The sequence below is a fragment of the Cherax quadricarinatus genome, chromosome 18, assembly GCF_038502225.1.
Source record: "Cherax quadricarinatus isolate ZL_2023a chromosome 18, ASM3850222v1, whole genome shotgun sequence".
NCBI lineage: Eukaryota > Metazoa > Arthropoda > Malacostraca > Decapoda > Parastacidae > Cherax > Cherax quadricarinatus.
Genome location: NC_091309.1, coordinates 14,636,005 through 14,657,244, shown reverse-complemented (window position 1 = coordinate 14,657,244; position 21,240 = coordinate 14,636,005). Strand labels below are relative to the sequence as shown.

At 39.2% G+C, this 21,240-nt stretch overlaps 1 protein-coding gene across 1 annotated transcript in view; it reads left to right on the top strand.

Annotated features, from left to right (window-relative positions):
* The window catches only part of sip3 (septin interacting protein 3), a 33,571-nt gene extending 13,367 nt beyond the window's left edge, over positions 1 to 20,204 (top strand). The window contains exons 7-12 of the mRNA XM_053777639.2: positions 8,205 to 8,432; positions 8,601 to 8,801; positions 9,182 to 9,265; positions 12,505 to 12,656; positions 13,147 to 13,382; positions 19,833 to 20,204. Of these exons, the coding sequence (XP_053633614.1) occupies positions 8,205 to 8,432; positions 8,601 to 8,801; positions 9,182 to 9,265; positions 12,505 to 12,656; positions 13,147 to 13,382; positions 19,833 to 20,004 (1,073 nt within the window). The 3' untranslated portion in view covers positions 20,005 to 20,204. The remainder of the gene's footprint in view (positions 1 to 8,204; positions 8,433 to 8,600; positions 8,802 to 9,181; positions 9,266 to 12,504; positions 12,657 to 13,146; positions 13,383 to 19,832) is intronic.
* Positions 20,205 to 21,240: the final 1,036 nt, after the last annotated feature.

Below are 21,240 nucleotides of genomic sequence, written 5' to 3'. Positions count from 1 at the left end.
AGTAAAAATTCACAAAACACACTAAACAGAGTTAGAACCCCTACTCTTCCTCAAAAAAGAAAAAATACTGAAAATAAGCCATTTCTGCAACTTCGAGGCCTATTTCATGCCACTTTCAGTCTAAAGTTTACCAGAATCTTCTCATTTTCACTAGTATTTCTTCTGGTAAACAATTGACACCATAATACCTACCCTAGAAAATATCCCAAAGTTGCTGTTTTAACCCAGTTATAAGGTCAGAGGTTAGTTGTTCCCATCATGCACTGTGTGGGGTGAGATTATTTATACTGTGCACACCCATTGCACAGGCTGACTCTAATGTCCATAATTTACTCACAGATCTACCTAAGCACCACTAGCCCCAATTATGTAGATCTACACGAATGACAGCGACAGGGTTAAAGCCCACATCAGGATATTGAAATATCAACAAACGTGTATGAAGTGGACACTATCCCTTTACAAAAACCATAGCACAGAACGTCCGTTTGATATCAGAACACAAACCTTGGTTGGCATAGTACTTGACCACAAATGTGGCAGGGCGACGAAGTAAACTAATTCACCACCATCATTCATTCAGTTGTTGTCTTGCCAAAAGTGTGCTGATATTACAATTTGGATTACCCTCCTACCATACCATTCCCACCCCTCCATCAGCTTTCAGGACTCATGTATTCTAGTCCAATTAACTGATTTTCCCTGAATACCTTAGTAAGTGTGACCCTGCTCACACTCCAGTAGCACATGCATTAAAAACAATGTCATCATTCACTCCTATCAAACACAATTAGAAAAGCCTGCTAGATGCTCAAGCCCTTAAACCTCAAAGTCTCCTTTACTCCTTGCCTCCAACCATTCCTGGGTAAATATTCAAGAGGAAACATTAAACCCATAAGGTCATGGAGCCCATGGGGAATGAGAGAGGGTGAGACTAATTAGGTTTGATCCTAAAAAGGGAAGGGTAGTTTCTGTTTGGTGGTTCAAGAGCCTTTCATGTATAAATAGTAGTCAGAGATTCAATTTTTTTTTCTTCAACAAGTCGGCAGTCTCCCACCGAGGCAGGGTGACCCAAAAAGAAAGAAAATCCCCAAGAAGAAAATACTTTCATCGTCATTCAACACTTTTACCTCACTCATACGTATGTAATCACTGTTTTTGCAGAGGCGCCCAGATACAACAGTTTAGAAGCATATATAAAAATGTAGAACATATCCCTCCAAACTGCCAATATCCCAAACTCCTAATTTAAAGTGCAGGCATTGTACTTTCCATTTCCAGTACTCAAGTCAGGGTATATAAAAATAACTGGTTTCCTTGAATCCCTTCACTAAATATTACCATTCTCACATTCCAACAGCTCGTCAGGTCCCAAAAACCATTAGTCTCCAATCACTCCTATCTAACACGCTCACGCACGCTTGCTGGAAGTCCAAGCCCCTCGCCCACAAAACCTCCTTTACCCCCTCCCTCCAACCTTTTCGAGGATGACCCCTACCCCGCCTTCTTTCCCCTACAGATTTATACGCTCTCCATGTCATTCTACTTTGATCCATTCTCTCTAAATGATCAAACCACCTCAACAACCCCTCTTCAGCCCTCTGACTAATATTTTTATTAACTCCACACCTTCTAATTTCCACTCCAAATTTTCTGCATAATATTTACACCACACATTGCCCTTGGACAGGACATCTCCACTGCCTCTAACCACCTCCTCGCTACAGCATTTACAACCCAAGCTTCACACCCATATAAGAGTGTTGGTACCACTATACTTTCATACATTCCCTTCTTTGCCTCCATAGATAACGTTTTTTTGTCTCCACATATACCTCAACGCACCATTCACCTTTTTTTTTTCTTCATCAATTCTATGGTTAACTTCATCCTTCATAAATCCATCCGCTGACACGTCAACTCTCAAATACAGTGGTCCCTCGCTTTTCGTAGTTCTCGGCAATCGTAAATTTCGCCAATCATAGGGGTATTTTCGTATAAACATGGATTTGCTTTTCATAGGATGACTCGCGAATAGTAGTTCGTCCGGGACTCGTACGCACTGTGTGAGCCGGGGCGGCCTCCCTACCCAGCCAGTCTGGCATTGTTTACCAGTGAGTGAAGGTCCCCTCAAGTGCTCCTACGAAATATTTCATAATCCACTCATTTTAGTGCTTGCAATTACTAAATAAGCTACCATGGCTCCAAAGAAAGCTCCTAGTGCCAAGCCTGTGGTAAAGAAGGTGAGAAATATGTACAGTGACAAAGTCTTGGGCCATTTTCGGGAAGTGTTAAAGAGATGCCAGAAACAGAGCTCTCTCCACAGTTACTTTGCAAGACAGAACTAGAGTGACTCTCAAGGTGGTCCTAGTGGCATTAAGAAACAGAGAAGAGAAGCAACCCCAGAGAAGCAATTGGTACCTGAGGTGTTGCTGGAAGGGGATTCCCCTTCCAAACTGTAAACAATCCAATCTCTCTCCTCCAGTCTCCCATACACTAAGAAGAATCTCCAATAAAGTTAAGTGTTATGCTGTTAATGTTTCATTCATCATTTCCCATTGTATTGTTTATGTACTATATGTATATTTCATGTAAAAATGTTTTTGTTTTAATACTTCTGGGCGTCAGGAATTGTATTTACATTATTTCTTATGGGGAAAATTGATTCGCAAATCGTAAATTTCGTTTATAGTAACGGCTCCAGGAACAGATTAATTACGAAAAACGAGGGACCACTGTATCTGAAAACACATACTTCTTCCATACTCCCTCTCTCCAATGTGATATCCAATTTTTCTTTATCTAAATCATTTGATACTCTCATCACCTTACTCATATCTATGTTCTCTTTCAACTTTCTACCTTTACACACCCTCCCAAATTCGTCCACTAACCTTTGAAACTTTTCTTTAGAATCTCCCATAAGCACAGTATTATCAGCAAAAAGTAACTGTGTCAACTCCCATTTTGTATTTGATTCCCCATAATTTAATCCCACCCCTCTCCCCAATACCCTAGCATTTACTTCTTTTACAACCCCATCTATAAATATATTAACCCCTAAATGGTCCAAATGTATATATACGCTCTAACTGCTAGCGTCCCGAATGTATATATACGTTTTAATTTTCATGCCTTCAAATTTGGCACAATTGGCCCGAGATGCCTGGTCAGCATAGGATGGGTCTTTACACTCGGTGTACACCATATTAAAAAAAATCTGTGACCACTTAGGACCTTGTGGTAGCGCCAGTTACGTTGAGTCCCAGCTCGAGCAAACGTTGTGGCAAACACCAAGGATTCACTGATGTAAAGTCATATTAACACTTCCCTTTTAAGAGGAAAGTGATGTTAATCCCAAGTTTAGGTTCTGTCTATCTCTGTCTCTCTCTTTTTGTCTCACAGGTTGTAATAAAGTTGGTAGAATTACCGACAATATGTAAAGTAAAAGGACACAAGTGCAACTAATGTGACATTTTATTGTGGCAACGTTTCGCTCTCCAGGAGCTTTAAGCCATTACAAACAGTACATGGACACGGAGGGTATACGTATATAGGCTCAGAGTGAGGTGCAATACTAGTGGTAGTAGTAGTAGTAATACAATATGTTAGAACAATTAACTTGCACATGAGCAAAAAGGATATAAAAGCTATTACTTGGGAAACATAAAAATAGGTTAGACAAATATTTCTGTTGGTGGCTGGATAGAGAAGGTCTGTTTCAATGTTTCTTTTCTGTAAGGTGCTTGTGTAGTATTAACAGGAGAGACTATGTGATGGCAGGAGGATTCTTGCTAGGACTTCAGAGATGGTGAAGCTGCCTTTTTGTTTAATTGTATTAGAAACGGCTATTAGTGAAGATTCAAGGCACTTGAATCTTCACTAATAGCCGTTTCTAATACAATTAGCGTTTCGCCTTACGGCATTCTGCTAATACGGCGATCTCAAATTATGACCAAAACTTTCTATACAGGAAGTGGTCTTTCAAATACGGCATGGGCCACCCGGTTTGTTTACATTCTCCATGAGCACATCACTCTATTATGTAATAATAATCACTTGGGCACATTAAATGTCTAATTTTACGTCAATACAGTGGAACCTCAAAAATCGAATGTATCACATATCGAACATTTCGAAAATAAGACCATTTTTTTGGACAAACTGTGTCCCTATTATCGAACCCGCCCCTATTTTCGGACCACCAGGTACGGGACCTGTCCGCTGGCCCACTCTGTCCGCGTCCCCGTGCAGCCGTGAGCAGTCTAGCTTTGTTTATGCTTGAGTGAACGCTAACCTGTGATCTCATTCACACATGCCAGCACAGTGTGTAAGTTTATTTAGGTACAGGTGTACACAAGTTTAATTATCAAGTACAATACATATAAAATATACAATAACTTTAAAACACTTGAAATTTTGGAAAGTTTCCAGACATAATAAGGAGATGTGCTCAGGGAGAATGTAAACAAACTCGGTGGGCCGCTGTGACCGTATTAGAAAGACAGGTGGGGGGAGCCGTATAGCGAGTTTTGGTCATAATTTGAAATGTCCGTATTAGCGGAACACCGTAAAGCGAAACGCCGTAAAGCGGGGCCCTCCTGTATATGCATTTTATCACTCTAGGGAGCGTAGGTATAAGTGGCCAGGCAGGATGCCATACCTCCCACACGACTTTCTACAAATAAATACTTTTCACCTCTCGCCCTACATTAAGACCATTTTAAGACTACAAATATTTTTAAGGTAAATGTGCGTACTGTATATGCATTGTATCGCTCTAGGGAGCTTTAAGCATCATAGTACAGTATAGTATGTGTGGATGGGGTGGCCAGGAGGGCTACCACACCTGACTTCTTAGAGTAAATACTACTCACCTTTTGCCCTACATTAAGACTACAAATATTTTGAGGTAAATAATGTGTACTCTGTGTGTATTTTAATTTTTAATGCCTAGTTCTACTGCAAACTTAAAATATGTTAAACTTGTTATCTGTTATTTATATGCATTTATAAATGGAAAAAATGGATTTCTGCTTTCCGGCGAAGTCTGCTTTCTGGCAGTAGCCTGGAACCTAACCTGCCGAATAAGTGGGGCCCTGCTGTATATGTTTGGACCGTTTAGGGGTTAAACAACCATGGTGACATTACACATCCCTATCTAAGACCTACTTTTACTGGGAAGTAATCTCCCTCTCTTTTACACACCCTGACCTGAGCCTCATTATCATCATAAAAACTCTTTACAGCATTTAGTAACTTACTACCTATTCCAAATACAGTGGACCCCCGGTTAACGAACTTTTTTCATTCCAGTAGTATGTTCAGGTACCAGTACTGACGGAATTTTTTCCCATAAGGAATATTGTGAAGTAGATTAGTCCATTTCAGACCCCCAAACATACACGTACAAACGCACTTACATAAATACACTTACATAATTGGTCGCATTTGGAGGTGATCGTTAAGCGGGGGTCCACTGTACTTGCAACATCTGCCACATTGCTCCCCTATCCACTCTATCATATGCCTTTTCTAAATCCATAAATGCAGTGAAAACTTCCCTACCTTTATCTAAATACTGTTCACATATATGCTTCAATGTAAACACTTGATCTACACATTCCCTGCCCACTCTAAAGCCTCCTTGCTCATCCACACTCCTACTCTGTCTTACCTCTAATTCTTTCAATAATAACCCTACCGTACTTTTCCTGGTATAATCAGTAAACTTATTCCCCTATAATTTTTACAATCTCTCTTGTCCCCCTTTCCTTTATATGAAGGAACTATACATGCTCTCTGCCAATCCCTAGGTACCTTCCCCTCTTTCATACATTTATTAAACAAAAATACCAACCACTCCAACACTATATCTTCCCCTGCTTCTAACATTTCTGTCATGATCCCGTCGATTCCAGCTGCTTTACCCCCTTTTATTCTACGTAATGCCTCGCACACCTCTCCCACACTCACATCCTGCTCTTCTTCACTCCTAAAAGATGTTATACCCCCCAGGCCAGTGCATGAAATTACTGCCTCTTTCTTCATCGACATTTAAAAGTTCCTCAAAATATTCCCGCCATCTACCCAATACCTCCAGCTTCCCATCTACTAACTCCCCTACTCTGTTTTTAACTGACAAATCCATTTGTTCCCTAGGCTTTCTTAACTTGTTTATCTCACTCCATTTTTTTTTTTTTTTCATCAAAATTTCTTGACAGTGCCTTTCCTACTCTATCATCTGCTCTCCTTTTGCACTCTCTTCACCTTTCTTTTACTCTTCCTATACTCTGCTCTACTTACAACACTTCTGCTTTGAAAAAACTCTCATAAGCTAACTTTTTCTCTTTTATCACACCCTTTACTTCATCATTCCACTAATCACTCCTCTTTCCTCCTGCACCCACCCTCCTATAGCCACAAACTTTTGCCCCACATTCTAATACTGCATTTTCTAAAACTATTCCAACTCTCTTCAACCCCCATCCCCCCACTTCTCATACTCGCACTAGCCCACCTTTCTGCCAATAATTGCTTATATCTCGCTCTAACTTCCTCCTCCCTTAGTTTATACACTTTCACCTCTTGTTGCCATTTTCTTTTTGTCCCCTCTACCTCCTACTCTAACTGAAGCTACAACTAAATAATGATCCGATATACCTGTTGCCCCTCTTTAAATATGCGCATCCTGAAGTCTACCCATCAATCTTTTATTCACCAATATATAATCTAACAAACTACTTTCATTACGTGCTATATCATACCTTGTATACTTATTTATCCTCTTTTTCATAAAATATGTATTACTTATTACCAAACCTCTCTATACACATAGCTCAATTAAAGGCTCCCATTTTCATTTACCCCTGGCACCCCAAATTTACCTACTATACTCCCTCCACAACATTTTTACCCACTTTAGCATTGAAATCCCCAACCACAAGTACTCTCACACTTAGTTCAAAACTCCCCACACTCTCACTCCACATTTCCCAAAATCTCTCTCCCCCCCTCTACACTTCTCTCTTCTCCAGGTGCATAAATGCTTAATATAACCCACTTTTCACATCCAAACTTTATTTTACTCCACATAATCCTTGAGTTAATACTTTTATATTCCCTCTTTTCTTGCCATAACTTATCCTTCAACATTATTGCTACTCCTTCTTTAGCTCTAACTCTATTTGAAACCCCTGATGTAATCCCATTTATTTCTCTCCACTGAAACTCTTCCACCCCTTTCAGCTTTTTCACTTAAAGCCAGGACATCCAGCTTCTCATTCATAACATCCACAATCATTTCTTTATCATTTGCACAATATCCACACACATTCAAGCATCCCACTTTGACGGTTTTCTTCTTTCTTTTTAGTAGGCTATACGGGAAAAGGGGTTACTAGCCCATTGTTCACGGCATTTTAGTTGACTTTTACAACACGCATGGCTTATGGTAGAAAGATTCTTATTCCACTTCACCAGAGATTTATTTGTTGGGCAAAAAGGACTTAGTGCTCTTCATGTACAACAAAGGCATTGGCACATTTGTTTTAAGATTTGCAGTAACATTCAAATTCATTATGAACATGCAGTTAAAAGAAGTATAATTTAAATAACTTTCCCCAGCCTATATTTAATTTTGATTGGGGCATTTCATTCCATGCACTTCTAGCATAGCTGATGGCATCTGCAATGTTAAATTTATTCCAGAAGCTTGTGAAATACTACTGTAGCTCACAGCTGATGCTCCAAATTTTTTCCTGCCCATAAACTGAACAAACTAAACTATGTTAAATTAATTTTACAAAGTGTTGTATAAAATTATGCTCCAATTTTTCAATAATGTAATAGCCAAAACGTGGAAAATAAATCCATGTAATATAACTGTCTACTGTGTACAATTTTATAGACAAAATTAAAAATTTGAATTACGAATGTCTTCCACTTTCTGAGTGATAGGATACTACCTGAAAATTTCGAGAGCAGGTGGCTGGCAATGATGATTGTGGTTGACAGAGATGAAATTATTCTGCCATGATCATGACAGTAACAGACAATTCTGTAGCCATTGACTAGAAGGATTGTCCTATATTTCTGAAGGTCATTATACTATACTGTAGGGGCATTATTCAGATTAAAAGTATTCTTCAGTTACAGCACTCTAATTCAGTAATATTTTAATTTATTTTTCTTTCTTACTGTAGGTGCAAAAAAACTTCCATGTGGTCATATATTTCATGCGTCATGTCTGCGATCATGGTTCCAACGTCAGCAAACTTGCCCAACATGTCGAATGGACATTTTACGACAGCCACAGCCTTCCCCAGCCAGTCAGGGTCAAGCCCCACCACAAGCTGCTGCTCCAGCACAGCCACAGACTCCCCCACCACAGGTTCCACAACAGGTTCAGCCTCAAGCCCAGCAACAGATACGTAAGTCTAAACACACGCATACAGTAAGTCTGTGACTATTAATTACTTAAGAATGTTGATTTTCTGCTGTGGTTATTGTAGTTCTTACATGTTTTTGTTTTTATTTTAATTTGCTTTTTTTTTTTTTTTGTCTTACTCTAAATAATGTATTATTTGCTTTTCTTACAGCCAATCCATTTGCTGGCTTGTTTCGTGGTATGCCCATTCCAATGGGGCCACCTGTTGACCTTGCCCCATTCCCATTTGCACCAGTACCAGTGCAGCAAGCTCAGCAACAGGGACCAACAACTTCATCTAGCACATCCACCACCAGTGGAGCTACGATAACTAGTTCGTCCTCTACAACTACAACATCAGCTGCAGCAACAGGTAAATTAGTCTTAGACATTCTCAATTATTTGATACAATATTTGAAGATCATACTGCATTATTAAAGATTTGTACTTGGCTCAAATGTTAAACAAAAATTTATATTTGCATTGATATTATTTTCATGAGAATTCATAATTGGGGAAAAATATCAGTATTATTACATTTATAGGAGGAATGCTAAACCCATAGGAGTCATACAGTGCTGGGGAAATGGGGCAATCAGGTTCAATCCAAGGAAGGTGGGGGATAGGTCAGATTCCCTTGACTGGCATCAAGGTACTTGTCTTGAGGGGAGAAAATAATAATAGCAATGCCAAATCATACTTTAAATTGTTAAACATATACCATTTGCATTAAGAGATTTTGTTCTATCTAAGGGGGAAGCACTAACCAGCCAGGAAGCGCTATTCCAGCAGCATCATTCAACATGATGCCACCATTCTTCCCACTGTTTCCCTTCAGTGAGTACAGTATATCTTCTAATATCAGTTGTAAAGTTTGCCAAGCATTTGTACTAGCATTATCCTGAAAGTGAATGGGTGAATATGGGTGTTTGTAACTGGAAGAATGGGTGACTGTGTGTGTACCTGTACTTGCCTAGTTGTTTGCATTATTGTCATAGCTCATTGCCACACCTCCTCTACAAATCTTTCAGCTGTGTAAGAATATGGATTTAAAAAAAATATTGTCAGCTTGTATTGTCTAATCTGATCTAAAATTTGGCAAGTTTTTTTTGTTAGCCTATAAATGATTATGATGGAGAGCGAGGGACTAATAACTCCTTTTTTTTTTTTTTTTTTTTTTTTTTTTTTCCAACAAGTCGGTCGTCTCCCACCGAGGCAGGGTGACCCAAAAAAGAAAGAAAATCCCCAAAAAGAAAATACTTTCATCATTATTCAACACTTTCACCACACTCACACATTATCACTGCTTTTGCAGAGGTGCCCAGAATACAACAGTTTAGAAGCATATACGTATAAAGATACACAACATATCCCTCCAAACTGCCAATATCCCAAACCACTCCTTTAAAGTGCAGGCATTGTACTTCCCATTTCCAGGACTCAAGTCCGACTATATGAAAATAACCGGTTTCCCTGAATCCCTTCACTAAATATTACCCTGCTCACACTCCAACAGATCGTCAGGTCCCAAGTATCATTCGTCTCCATTCACTCCTATCTAACACGCTCATGCACGCTTGCTGGAAGTCCAAGCCCCTCGCCCACAAAACCTCCTTTACCCCCTCTTTCCAACCCTTTTGAGGACGACCCCTACCCCTCTTTCCTTCCCCTATAGATTTATATGCTTTCCATGTCATTCTACTTTGATCCATTCTCTCTAAATGACCAAACCACCTCAACAACCCCTCTTCTGCCCTCTGACTAATGCTTTTATTAACTCCACACCTTCTCCTAATTTCCACACTCCGAATTTTCTGCATAATATTTACACCACACATTGCCCTTAGACAGGACATCTCCACTGCCTCCAACCGTCTCCTCGCTGCTGCATTTACCACCCAAGCTTCACATCCATATAAGAGTGTTGGTACTACTATACTTTCATACATTCCCTTCTTTGCCTCCATAGATAACGTTTTTTGACTCCACATATACCTCAACGCACCACTCACCTTTTTTCCCTCATCAATTCTACGATTAACCTCATCCTTCATAAATCCATCCGCCGACACGTCGACTCCCAAGTATCTGAAAACATTCACTTCTTCCATACTCCTCCTCCCCAATTTGATATCCAATTTTTCTTTATCTAAATCATTTGATACCCTCATCACCTTACTCTTTTCTATGTTCACTTTCAACTTTCTACCTTTACACACATTCTCAAACTCATCCACTAACCTTTGCAACTTTTCTTTAGAATCTCCCATAAGCACAGTATCATCAGCAAAAAGTAACTGTGTCAATTCCCATTTTGAATTTGATTTCCCATAATTTAATCCTACCCCTCTCCTGAACACCCTAGCATTTACTTCTTTTACAACCCCATCTATAAATATATTAAACAACCATGGTGACATTACACATCCCTGTCTAAGACCTACTTTTACCGGGAAGTATTCTCCCTCTCTTCTACACACCCTAACCTGAGCCTCACTATCCTCATAAAAGCTCTTTACAGCATTTAGTAACTTACCACCTATTCCATAAACTTGCAACATCTGCCACATTGCTCCTCTATCCACTCTATCATATGCCTTTTCTAAATCCATAAATGCAATAAAAACTTCCCTACCTTTATCTAAATACTGTTCGCATATATGCTTCAATGTAAACACTTGATCTACACATCCCCTACCCACTCTGAAGCCTCCTTGCTCATCCGCAATTCTACATTCTGTCTTGCCTCTAATTCTTTCAATTATAACCCTACCGTATACTTTTCCTGGTATACTCAGTAAACTTATTCCTCTATAATTTTTACAATCTCTTTTGTCCCCTTTCCCTTTATATAAAGGGACTATACATGCTCTCCGCCAATCCCTAGGTACCTTCCCGTCTTTCATACATTTATTAAACAAAAGTACCAACCACTCCAACACTATATCCCCCCCTGCTTTTAACATTTCTGTCATGATCCCATCAGTTCCCCCTTTCATTCTACGTAATGCCTCACGTACCTCCACCACACTTACATTCTGCTCTTCTTCACTCCTAAAAGATGGTATACCTCCCTGGCCAGTGCATGAAATTACCACCTCCCTTTCTTCCTCAACATTTAAAAGTTCCTCAAAATATTCTCGCCATCTACCTAATACCTCCCTCTCCCCATCTACTAACTCCCCTACTCTGTTTTTAACGGACAAATCCATACTTTCCCTAGGCTTTCTTAACTTGTTTAACTCACTCCAAAATTTTTTCTTATTTTCATTATCTTGTATAAATTACTAAATGTAAAAAGAAAAACCTTATGAAAGAGTTTCTTCTTTTTTAGGTCACCCTGCCTTAGTGGGAGATGGCTAGTGTGTTAAAAATATGGAAGAAAATAGATATGCAAACTAATAATTTTTTTACTACATCAGCTGTCTCCCACTAAGGTAGGTAAGTGAAAAAGAAAACATTCACCATCATTTATTTAATAGCTGTCTTGCCAGAAGTGCACAGACATCACAATTCAAATGACCCTCCTAACTAACATTCCCACCCCTTAGTGCAAGCAGTGTACTTTCACCTCCATAATTCTGGATAACTACTGTCTGTGAATCCTTTTAAAAATCTTAACCCTGTCACACTAATAGCATGTCAAGCCATAGAACCACTAGTCTCCACTCTGATCTAACCTGCTCTCACAAGCCTGCTAGATTCTGAAGCCCCTACCATTTAATACCTTTCATACTCTCCCTCCAACCCTTTCTAGGATAGCTCCTACCCCTTGCTCCCATTCTGAATTTAAACATCCTCTTGGTCAACTTAGTTCTCCATCCTCTCTGAATGTCCAAAAATGGAAATGTGGGCCGCTGGCAGCAAGTCTAATTAATCAGGCAGTCACTTATGAAATCTGACTTCCGTTCAGGCTTCAAGAATAGGGCTGTCAAAACCTATTACAGGTAATGTGACTTTTATTTGAGACCAAAGTCAAGTGAATTGTAAATTAGGAGTGACCTGGCAGTTATACCTCACTCTCCTATTTTTTTATGATCTGTGGTGCAGTACTGTAAATTTTAAAATTCTTGCAGATATTCCTCCTCCTCCTCCTCCTCCATTGAATTTCTCAGCAATGACAGAAGAGGAGGTACGCCAGCTGGAGGGCAATGAAAGACAGCATGTTGAAGCCAGAATCCAAGTACTGAGAAACATTCAAACATTGCTCGATGCTGCTGTTGTTCAGGTATATCTTCAAAACACCTAATTGTGGAAATCTGAATTTCATGTATATATGGTGCAAGGTGCTTGGTCTGGGATTTAGTATTGCAAAACCAAATAGATTTGAAAAGTAATATTGTTTTGTCATTTCTTCCTTAGAATGAAATCAAAAGTCTTCAGGAAACTATTCTGCCTAGGTGCTATTGTATCCTAGAGCTTATTTAGTACTGCCACATAGTGTACAATTCGGTAGTATCTATTCATTTAATGTGTTGAGACTTGAAAAATGTTTGTATAATAACTGGTGTTTTGTTAATTTTTTTATTAAATTTTTTTTTTAATAAAATTAAAAAAAAATTTAATACCTTTAGCTGCCATAATGAAAAGATACTTTACAATACAATCCATGAGATAAACTTATCCCAAGACTAAATTAAACTTTACAAAAGTTAACAAAACACCAGTTATTATTAGCTCAATTATTTTTAATTTGACTACACTTTGAATTGTTACAGATGAATCAGTATGCATCCATTGTATCATCACTTGATAAAAGCACTCGAATCAACACTGCTTCACAACAGTGCCCTAATCAAACAGCTGCAGCATCTGAGACAATGGTACCTCCACAACAACCGACAAAGTCTACAGATCAGACAGAAGACACGAGCCTCTTGGTTACACCATTGCTTTTTTCGCCCGAAGCTAATGATTCATCATTTTCCAGCAGTGAAGAGCCTTCTACATCCAAGTAAGTCTCAACATCTTAATGGCTTTTTCAGAATTGGATAATGTATACCAATATAGAACTTGCATGGAACTTTCAGGCTGGTAACCAGGAATGAGCATACTAATTTAAATATTCTGGTAACCAGGAATGAGCATACTAATTTAAATATTTTTCTACATACTTCCTTTTGTATAGCCTGTATGGTAATCCATTGAAGTCTTCATGAAATATTTTCCCTAATAAATTTGTGAAGCCTGAAGTCATCTGTATTATGTGTTAGGTAAAAGTGCACATCTGCATAATATGGGCAAAGTTTTAACGTATTAATATAGCAGTGAACATTATTTGAGAGTATTAACCCTTTCAGGGTCCACAGGCCCTCTCCGAGACTTGTTCTCAGGGTCCCCCAAATTTAAAAAAAAAATAATTTTTTTCTTATGAAAAGATAGAGAATCTTTTCCCGATCATAATGACACCAAAAGTATGAAATTTGATGGAAAACTTTCGGAATTATGCTCTCGTGAAGTTAGCGGTCTCGACAATGTTTACACATCGACAATTTTGCCCACTTTGAGCCCTATTTTCGGCCAATTCCAGTGTACTAGTCGACAAAAGTCGTAACTATTTCGCTAGAACTCCATTTTTTCTATCGAATGTGTACAAGAAACCACCCATTTACCGATTTCAATTATCCAATACAGTGGTCAGAATTTAGCAATTTTGCCAATCTCGCACAAATTTCAAAAGATGCCAATTTCCAAATGGGGTCCAGAATAAACAAGAAAGACATTCCTGGCACTAAAATAATATTTCCTCTGTTCATCAGTCATGTCCCCATGCCCCTCTTACATTCTTTTGCTTTTCACTTTGAATTTTTATTCTCACAAAAAAATAGAAGATTTATTGTTATGCAGACTACTGCATTAGTGTAGAAATGGTATAAATAATATCAGCGCCCTTGTGAAAGAATATTAGACTTGCCAGTTGGACGCATAGCATGATTTGTTTACTTTTGAACTTTGGTAAAAATCGAACATTTCTGCTACTTTGAGCTCAATTTCAAGGTACTTTTCATTGTAAAACTAGTCAAAATCATCTCAATTTCTGTAATATGTCTTCCATTCTATAGAATGAGACCAGGAAAACTAAAATACAACAATAAATACCATACGAAAATACAGTGCAAAGTCGCTGTTTTAATCCAAAAACAGTCAGTTGTTTTTTTTTTCTCATTACGCACTGTGTGCTGCAGGATTTCCTTTATACTGTGCACACTGACCACATAGACCCATTCTTTCATATGTAGGCCTACCAGCTTTATCTCGCTAGATTTGAGGGCGCTAGAATTTAGGCGTACTAGTACGTCATGGACACTTGTGCGTAAGCCGTACTAGTACGGCCGAAACCCTGAAAGGGTTAAGTGAACATGTTTCTTAGGCACCAAATACTCAGGTGTGCTTTGTGTTTAGTATTATACATGAACCTCACCCTAAAACCCCCACACTTTTCTAATTTAACTAACTCCATATTTTCAACAAAACTGAAATTTTTACTGTTGCTTTTGGTTTAAATAGTGCTCTAAGGAAAGGTGACAGCTCCATTGAAGCAGCAGTACAATGACACCATTAATTAATAATGTTGTCCAGTGTTATCATAATACAGTATTACATTCACAGCATACATAAATTGACTCCATGTTGTAATTCAGTTATGATAAGGATTACAAAGTGCCTGTAGGGAGGATGGGGGGAAATGGAAGGCATTCAGGCCCTTCACCAGTTATGATAATTACAGTGGACCCCCGCATACCGTTGGCATCGCATAACGTTAAATCCGCATACCAATACATTTTATCGCTAAGATTTTGCCTCGCATACCGCTAAAAAACCCGCTCAACACTATTCGTCCGAGATGCGTCTAATGTGCGGCCTGAGCCAGCCTCACATGTTCCGCCGGTGGCATTGTTTACAAGCCAGCCTCCGTGGTAACATCCAAGCATACAATCGTAACATTTCATATTATTACAGTGTTTTTGGTGATTTTATCTGCAAAATAAGTGACCATGGGCCCCAAGAAAGCTTCTAGTGCCAACCCTGTGGTAAAAAGGGTGAGAAATATTATTGAAATACTGTGGTACCATGGTCAACTGCTGATGCTGCTGCTGCTGCTGTAGCACTTTTAGCTGCTGCTGCTGCTGCTGCTGTAGCACCGTCAGCTGCTGCTGCTGCTGCTGTACCACCGTCAGCTGCTGCTGCTGCACTGTCAGCTACTGCTGTAGCACCGTCAGCTGCTGCTGCTGCTGTACCACCGTCAGCTGCTGCTGCTGCTGTAGTACCGTCTGCTGCTGCTGTAGTACTGTCTGCTGCTGCTGTAGCATCGTCTGCTGCTGCTGCTGCACTGTCAGCAGCTGCTGCTGCTGCACTGTCGGCTGCTGCTGCACTGTCAGCTGCTGCTGCTGCACTGTCAGCTGCTGCTGCTGCACTGTCAGCTGCTGCTGCTGCACTGTCAGCTGCTGCTGCTGCACTGTCAGCTGCTGCTGCTGCACTGTCAGCTGCTGCTGCTGCTGCTGTAGCACTGTCAGCTGCTGCTGCTGTATCACTGTTGTTGGTGTGGCTTATTGAGAATACCAAGAAACAATTAACCCCAGAAGGTTAGCCACCCAGGATAACCCAAAAAAATCAGTGTCATCGAAGACTGTCTAACTTATTTCCATTGGGGTCCTTAATCTTGTCTCCCAGGATGCAACCCACACCAGTCGACTAACACCCAGGTAAACAGGGAAAAACGCCTGGAACTAGTGCTCATATTGGTGAATTTAAAGCCAGCAAAGGTTGGTTTGAGAGATTTAAGAATCGTAGTGGCATACACAGTGTGATAGGCCTGTTCTGGAAGAAAATGCCAAACAGGACCTACAGTACTCAGGAGGAAAAGGCACTCCCAGGACACAGTGTCTCATCAGTCATTGCTGCATCTCAATAAAGGTAAGTGTCATTTATTCTTCATTTAGTAGAGTAGTACATGCACAATATATACTGTGCATGTACTACTCTGCTATTGTGCATGTATCCTTCTCTTTGTGTGTAGGAAAATGTATATTTCATGTGGTAAAAATTTTTTTTTTCATACTTTTGGGTGTCTTGCACAGATTAATTTGATTTCCATTATTTCTTATGGGGAAAATTCATTCGCATAACGATAATTTCGCATAACAATGAGCTCTCATGAACGGATTAATATCGTTATGCGGGGGTCCACTGTATTGGCGTCTGATTTTCTTTGATGAATGGACTGGGGACTATTAAATGCTTTTGATATCTATCCCGGTGGGAAAAGATATCTCACGTCTTTCAACATACACGTTTCATGGGAGGTTCCTTGTTTTTGGTGAGGAGCTCATGAACCAAGGAATTGGATTTGTCCTCCCCTTCCATGGATCAAACCTAATTGACTTACATACCCCTGGTGCTGTATGACCACTGGTTTTAGTGCTTTCCCCACAAATATAATAAAATATATTTTGAAATGAAAGATTTAATGTAAGCACTGAAGAAAAATTATTATATTTATGAGGAGATGCTAAACCCATAGGGGTCATACAGTGCCTAAGGAAATGAGAGGTAGTCTAGCTTGATCCAAGGAAGAGGTTAGGTTTATTCCTTGGATCAAGAGTCCCTAAGTAGTGATGAAAAAGAAAGCATAAATGAAACTATAGAAGACTGCCACACAAAAAGTAGGGAAAAGTATGTGTAAGTTTTAGAACATAAGATTGTGGAGAAAAATAATGGAAGCTTCAAAGTATAGGTGAGAATTTAGGAAAATGTAAGCTATTGATGACCAGGTAATTAAAAGTACAGTGGAACCCCAGATTTTGGTCGTAATCCATTCCAGAAGGTCGGCCTAAATCCAAAAAGACCAAAAACTGAAGTAATATTTCCCATAAGAATTAATGTAAATACAATTAATCTGTTCCAGACACCCAAAAATATTAACAAAAAATAAAATTTTTAAAGATTAACTATAGTTTTACATACAGAAAACAATGAGAAGTAAATATAAAGCACAAATTTTAATAACTGAAAATTACATGTACGTTTATTGAAGATTCTTGTTAGCATATTGAAGAAGGCAAGGAGGGGGGAGAGAGAGAGGAGAGCTTATTGTTTGGAAGGGGAATCCCCCTCCATAAGGACTTCAGTAATCAAGTCCCTCTCTGGGGTTACTAATTTGTTTTTCACTGGCACTAGGACTAGCTTGAGTCACTGCACCCCTGTTGCACAAAAAAAATGTCCCGAGAGGTCTGTTTCTGGCATCTCTAAGGTTTGCCGTAAGTGGAACAAGGTTTTGTCACTGAACATGTTGCAGATATGACTTGTTTGAGCTTGGTCAGGGTGATATTTCTCCACAAAACTTTGCACCTTCCTCCACTTTGCACAAATGTCCTTAATCATTGAAGAAGGCACATTCTCCCCTCTCTCTTCCTCCTCTGAAGCAATTTCCTCAACTGTGGTCTGTTGCTGTTGCAGATGAAGGTCCTGCAGCTCTTCAGTGGTTAACTCTTCCCTGTGATCCTCCACCAACTCTTCCACATTCTCGCCATTCACATCCAACCCCATGGACTTCCCCAAAGTCACAATAGGCAGAGGGTCGACAGGGTCAGGGTCAGCCTCAAACCCTTCAAAATCCTTCTCTTGGACACATTCTGGCCACAGTGTATCCAAGTAGAGTTCAAAGTCCTGGAAGTCACTCTCTGCCAAGTCTTACCTATTGGAGGATATTGAAGTGATTCCTCTGGAACTCTCTTAGGGTCAAGTCAGTGTCTGAGGCCAATTCAAAGCACCTTTGAAACATTGCTTTCATGTAGAGTTCTTTGAAGTTAGAAATGACCTGCTGGTCCATGAGCTGGATGAGAGGAGTGGTGTTAGGAGACAAGAACTTCACTGTTATAAAACTTAACTCCATAGACAATTGGTCTACCAAGTTTGGAGGATGAACAGGAGCATTGTCCAGTACTAGGAAGCACTTGAGTGGCAATTTATTTTCCTGGAGGTATTTTTTCACACTTGGGCCAAACACTTCATGGACCCAATCAATGAAAATTTGCCTTGTGACCCATGCCTTATTATGTATTAGCTTTCCACAACACGCATAGTTTACTCTTGACGACATTGTTTTTCTTGAACACTTGGATTTTCAAAGCGATACACCAGTAAAGGCTTCACTTTGAAATCCCCACTAGCATTACCACAGAACAAAAGAGTAAGCCTATCTTTCATAGGCTTGTGTCTGGCAGTGCCTTTTCCTCCTGCATGATGTAGGTCCTCTTTGGCATTTTCTTCCAAGAGAGACCTGTTTTGTCACAGTTGAACACTTGTTGGGAGATGAATCCTTCAACCTCTATGTAATCCTTGAATTCATGCACGAATTCTTCAGCTGCACGTTTGTCTGAACTTGCAGCCTCACCATTGTTGATTTGGATTTCCCATACATCCTGGCCAGCTCCAGGACACATACACCACTTTCGTACTTTGCTACAATTTCTTGAATTCAGTCATGTTTCTTATTTTCTTTAACGAAGGGCTGGTACTAGGAACTTTCTTTGGGCCCATGGTGGCTTATTTCGCAGTCGCACTCAATAAACAACCGCAAAAAACAATGGATAACGAAATGTTTGGATGAATGTGCGGACAGCCAGACTGACTCTCAAACATGGGGGAATTGCAGGCAGACGCGTTTAATACGGCTGATTTCTGATTTACTTGCCAAAATCCAGGACAGAATTTCAGCCAAAAAAGCGGCTGATATCCACATCAGCCAATATCCTCATCGGCCAATATCCGGAGTTCTGCTGTATTATTTTCGTGTGGAGACACTAAATCTGTAGGGGTCATATATCACCTGAGAAGTACATAATTAGGTTTGATTCAAATGTAGGGTAGCTCTAATTTCTTTGATCTAGAGCCTTTCACCAGTATCTAGGTGCCCTCTTGAATGGATCATGAAATAGGAATGTTAGTTGTAGGGAAGATGAAATAGAAATACCTGTATTGGGGAAATTTTTAACTTTAATTTTTACATACTTGCACTGTGGAGGTAATACATATTTCACCTAGATAAATTTTAGAATATCACTTTCAGTAGCAGTAATGATTTTGTAGTGAACAGTGCAAAAGGAATATTATTATTATTGTTATAATCATGGTGTGCTAAACCCAGAGGATTATACAGCACATGTGGGGGGGGAATATGGAAGGCGTTCAGGCTCAATTCAGGGAACTGGAGCACAGATCAAATTCCCTAGATCAAGAGCCCCTCACCAGCATCAAGGGACCTCCCTTGAGGGGCACAAAAGGGATAGGGTAATTATTATATTGTTTTTTAGCAATTGAGTTCATGTAGTTTTTCTTTTGTTGAAGCTTTGTATAGCTTTCTTTTATAGAATCCTACCACTTGCCTTTTTTATTAACTATACAGACCTGAAGTTGCATCATCATCTCCCAGCAATCTGGACAGTGGTCAAGCGGAGTCTGCATCTTGGTTAGGTGCAACCACTGTAGCTGACACATCCCCTCCTGACCCATCAGATCCAGAGGATCCAGAAGAGATCAGGAGGCGGCGACTAGAACACTTCTCACAGAACTCCTAGGGTAGCATATTGTTATATTTCAGCTATCATGTTGTTAATTTCCACTCATCAGTTATTTCCAGATAATTTGTAAAAGAAAGTGACACTTTAGATATTCAGTAATGTTGGGTTGAAGAGTCAAATACGTACATTATATTTTGAATTATTACTTTTTCAGTATTTAATGTCATTGAAAACTATATAACTTATGGGATTTATAACATATGTTGATCACACAGAGTGTGGGATGTTATGTTTTAACCCCTTGACTGTCGCAACCCCCAATCCTGAGGTGTCTCCTGGTGTCGCAAAATTTAAAAAAAAAAAATTTGTTTTTTCTTATGAAATGATAGAGAATCTTTTTCCGATTGTAATGATACCAAAAAAACAAAATTTGATGGAAAACTGACGGAATTACGCTCTCGCAAAGTTAGCGACCTCGGTGATATTTACAAATCGGCGATTTTGCCCACTTTGAGCCCTATTTTCGGCTAATTCCATTGTTTCAGTCGACCAAATTCATAGCTATTTCTTTAGAACTCCATTTTTTCTATCAATTGAGTACAAGAAACTGCCCATTTACTAATTTCAACTACCCAATAATGTGGTCAGAAATTTGCAATTTGGCCAATTACACGAAAATTAAAAAATATGACAATTTCAAAATAAGGTCCAGAATGAACAAGGCAGACATTCCTGGCTCTAAAATAACATTTTCTTTGTTCATCGTCATGTCTCCAGGCCCCTCTGATATTACTCTTGCTTTCTATTTTGAATTTTTATTCAAACAAAAAATAGAACATTTACTATTATGCAGACTACTGCAATACTGTAATAATTGTATAAATAACATCAACCCATTCATGACTGCATATTAGAATGGCTAGTTGGACATTTATTGGACAATGACATCATTTGTTTACTTTTGAACATCGGCAAAAAATCAAACATTTCCCCTATTTTGAGCTCCATTTCCAGGTTCTTTTTATAGTAAAATCAATCAAAATTACCTCTATTTCTATAATATATTTTCCATTCTATCAAATGAGACCAAGAAAACGAGAATACAACCATAAATACCACACCTACCATCCGACTTACGACCGAGTTCAGTTCCGAGAAACCGGTCGTAAGTCGAAATGGTCGTAAGTCGAACTTTACTACTGAATATCAACAAAACATTTTTGTAATGACTTTATTTTATTGTTTTATTTTGGTATTTCATGTTTTACTTTACTTTTTATGTTGTTAGTTCTG